General features: G+C 31.6%; 1 protein-coding gene across 1 annotated transcript; it reads left to right on the top strand.

Moving 5' to 3' along the window:
* Positions 1-908: 908 nt before the first annotated feature.
* LOC115888625 (APOPT family protein CG14806, mitochondrial) lies at positions 909-1888 on the top strand. Its single transcript, XM_030908393.1, has 3 exons — positions 909-1080; positions 1155-1415; positions 1550-1888. Exons 1-3 carry the CDS (start codon positions 1018-1020, stop codon positions 1757-1759), a joined length of 534 nt encoding a protein of 177 aa, XP_030764253.1. The 5' UTR covers positions 909-1017; the 3' UTR covers positions 1760-1888.
* The last annotated feature ends 906 nt before the right edge of the window (positions 1889-2794 follow it).

Genomic DNA, 2794 nt, shown 5'->3' with positions numbered 1-2794 from the left:
AAATTTGTTTATTTTGCAGGATCTTCCTTTGCCAACATTTTCTTCAACTCAACAGTCGGGGTATGGGATTTCCCAGGCTCGCTTTATAGCGATCCTCGTCTGTGTGTCATCATCTATATAAACGCTCAACCGTAGGTAGTTAATTCTACCATCCGGCCGGATAGCCCTGGCAGCTGTGGCCATTAAACTAATATACTACTATTAACCTCTTCCTCAATTCTTAAGGAAAAGTTTTGGTCGTTATGGAAAGGCAGATGGAAGGAGATTTCTTGTACAAAAGGGAAAAATTATGCAGAAATTGTTACTTTTCCCTACAAAAGCATATGGTTTAGATCATGTAAAGATTTTCCCAGGAAAAGATTGACAACCTTCTTCAGATTAAGAAGCGGACATTGTCTAATTCCGTCCCATTTACATCGTATAGGTGTAAATGCAGATTCCTTATGTGAGTGTGGAGAAATTGGAACGTTAAACCACATCTTTTTTGAATGCAATAAATTTCCCGCTTTAGTAGATAAACTATATAAATCACTTATTGGCTTTTTACAAAACATCCCCTCATAATTTTACCTCCGCTTTGCATGCTCATCCAATTGTAGTTAATATTATAGGCGAATTCTTAGATAGTTGTGGAATTAATCTTTGACATTTTAAATGAAATTGTTATTAAATTTGTTTATTTTGCAGGATCTTCCTTTGCCAACATTTTCTTCAACTCAACAGTCGGGGTATGGGATTTCCCAGGCTCGCTTTATAGCGATCCTCGTCTGTGTGTCATCATCTATATAAACGCTCAACCGTAGGTAGTTAATTCTACCATCCGGCCGGATAGCCCTGGCAGCTGTGGCCATTAAACTAATATACTACTTTAACCTCTTCCTCTTAGCGAGCTATTTTAGAAACATCAAAACATTAAAGTCTGTGCTTGAGTCTGTGATTAAAGTTTTCAGAAGTTTTTAAAGAAGTATTAAAATTAGTGGATGTTGGGTATATCTTTCCATTTTAATTGTGCATAACATGCCACTCCTAATAACTCGGAGTATTTTTCATAAATTCAAGGTTACTCCATCTGTTTCAAAGGTACACTAATTATTGCATAATCAAATGAAGTATTTTGTCCAAATAAGGCCACACCATATATATATCACTTTTAGTTATCCAATAAATTACTATGTAGTGGACCGCCTGAAGCGATTTTAATAGAAAAGTCCTTTGAAGGACCAATTATTGTTTTAAGAGAAGAGGACAATGTTGATATAATTGGTCCTCCTGATTCACTATCTAATTTAAGACCTATTATACGTAAAAGTCTTAGGAATGAAACAGTACTACAACGGCACTTTAGAGAAACAGCTAATGCAATACAAATATGGAATCAAGAGTTTTGGGCTAACCATAACACTAATTTTCTAAAGGTAAAAAAGTAAAATTGTATAGACCAAGCTAAATGATCTGAACAATATATAGTTTTACTATTATTAAACTACCTGTCTAAATAAACATCTATTGTTTTATATAGCTATATGTCTAATAATCACCCTTTTTTTAGGAAAAAGCAGCATTTGTAAAAAAACACAGATCAGACAAGAATCATCAATTAAATGCTGATGAAATGAGTGAATTTTATAAAGAATTTTTAGATAAGAATTGGGAGAGACACGTAAAATATAATTTTGAATGGTATAGTAAAAATTTCACTCTTTTATATTTAGCCCTGAAAGTTAGTATAGAACAACTAAAATTGAAAATGTTATGGTGAAACTAAGTGAATTCTTCTTTGTGTAGTATTTTGTACTTAATTTGTTCCTATTTCATATTACCATTTTCAAGAAACTAATTTATTGTATATATTTACTTTAGTTAAGAAATATATTTTATTTATTAAAAAGATACTGTTTCATTTTTTTTGACATTTGACATTTTAATAATTATCTCATAGGATTATCATCTAGTAGTACAGTGTCAAAATTTCCTTAGCAGCATCTTTTGTTCAATTTCCTAAACAAAGTAAAATTAAAAGATATTCAGATAAAAATGGCTGGCGAAAATAGAAATTTTTGTGTAAAATGCGATGAGACATTAAGCGAAGATACTAGCAAGAAAACTCTTAAATGCAATGCAGATTCGTGCAACAAGGGTATACATTATACATGCAGCTCGTATAATACACACGAACTACAATTTTTGGAGAGCAACAAAGATAATGTTAAATGGTTTTGTGATGGCTGCAAGAACAGCTGCACAGTAAGGAAAATGTTTCCGTTTAGATAATAAATTTGTTTTGTTAGTTTACTAGACTCATTCATTAAATAATATAAAATTTTAGAAAGTAACTCCATAAAGGTCCAGCCTCTGGTTCTATGTTAATCCCGCTATAATGATAAAAAAATGACCAACAATTTTAAAAATACTTTAGATGCTGAAGAATCTGAAGACAGCAGTTTCCTGATGGTAGCGGTGTTGTTAATTTATTACCTATTATTATTATAACAGTTTTTATTTGGTTTTATTAAAAAATGTTAGATATCTGCTTTATTTTAATTAAAAAAATTCATAAAAAACATGACTGTCAGCTTTCCATATTAGAAAGTGAGTGTGTACCATAGACACAGACCATAGATAAAAGAAAATAATCTTCTATTAAGATAGATATGAAACTTAATAGTAAAATTTTGGGTCAAAGCGCCCCTCCGTGTTCTTAGTAGAGACTACGTTTAGCCCAGCGCCTTCGCCTTTTCTGCTGCAAATATTTTTTATGTTTATATTTGATTTCAAAGGATTTAGTTTTAAAGTT

This window comes from Sitophilus oryzae, unplaced genomic scaffold (genome assembly GCF_002938485.1).
Source record: "Sitophilus oryzae breed Bouriz unplaced genomic scaffold, Soryzae_2.0 scaffold_803_pilon_pilon, whole genome shotgun sequence".
Taxonomy (NCBI): domain Eukaryota; kingdom Metazoa; phylum Arthropoda; class Insecta; order Coleoptera; family Curculionidae; genus Sitophilus; species Sitophilus oryzae.
This window is presented reverse-complemented; position numbering and strand designations above follow the sequence as displayed.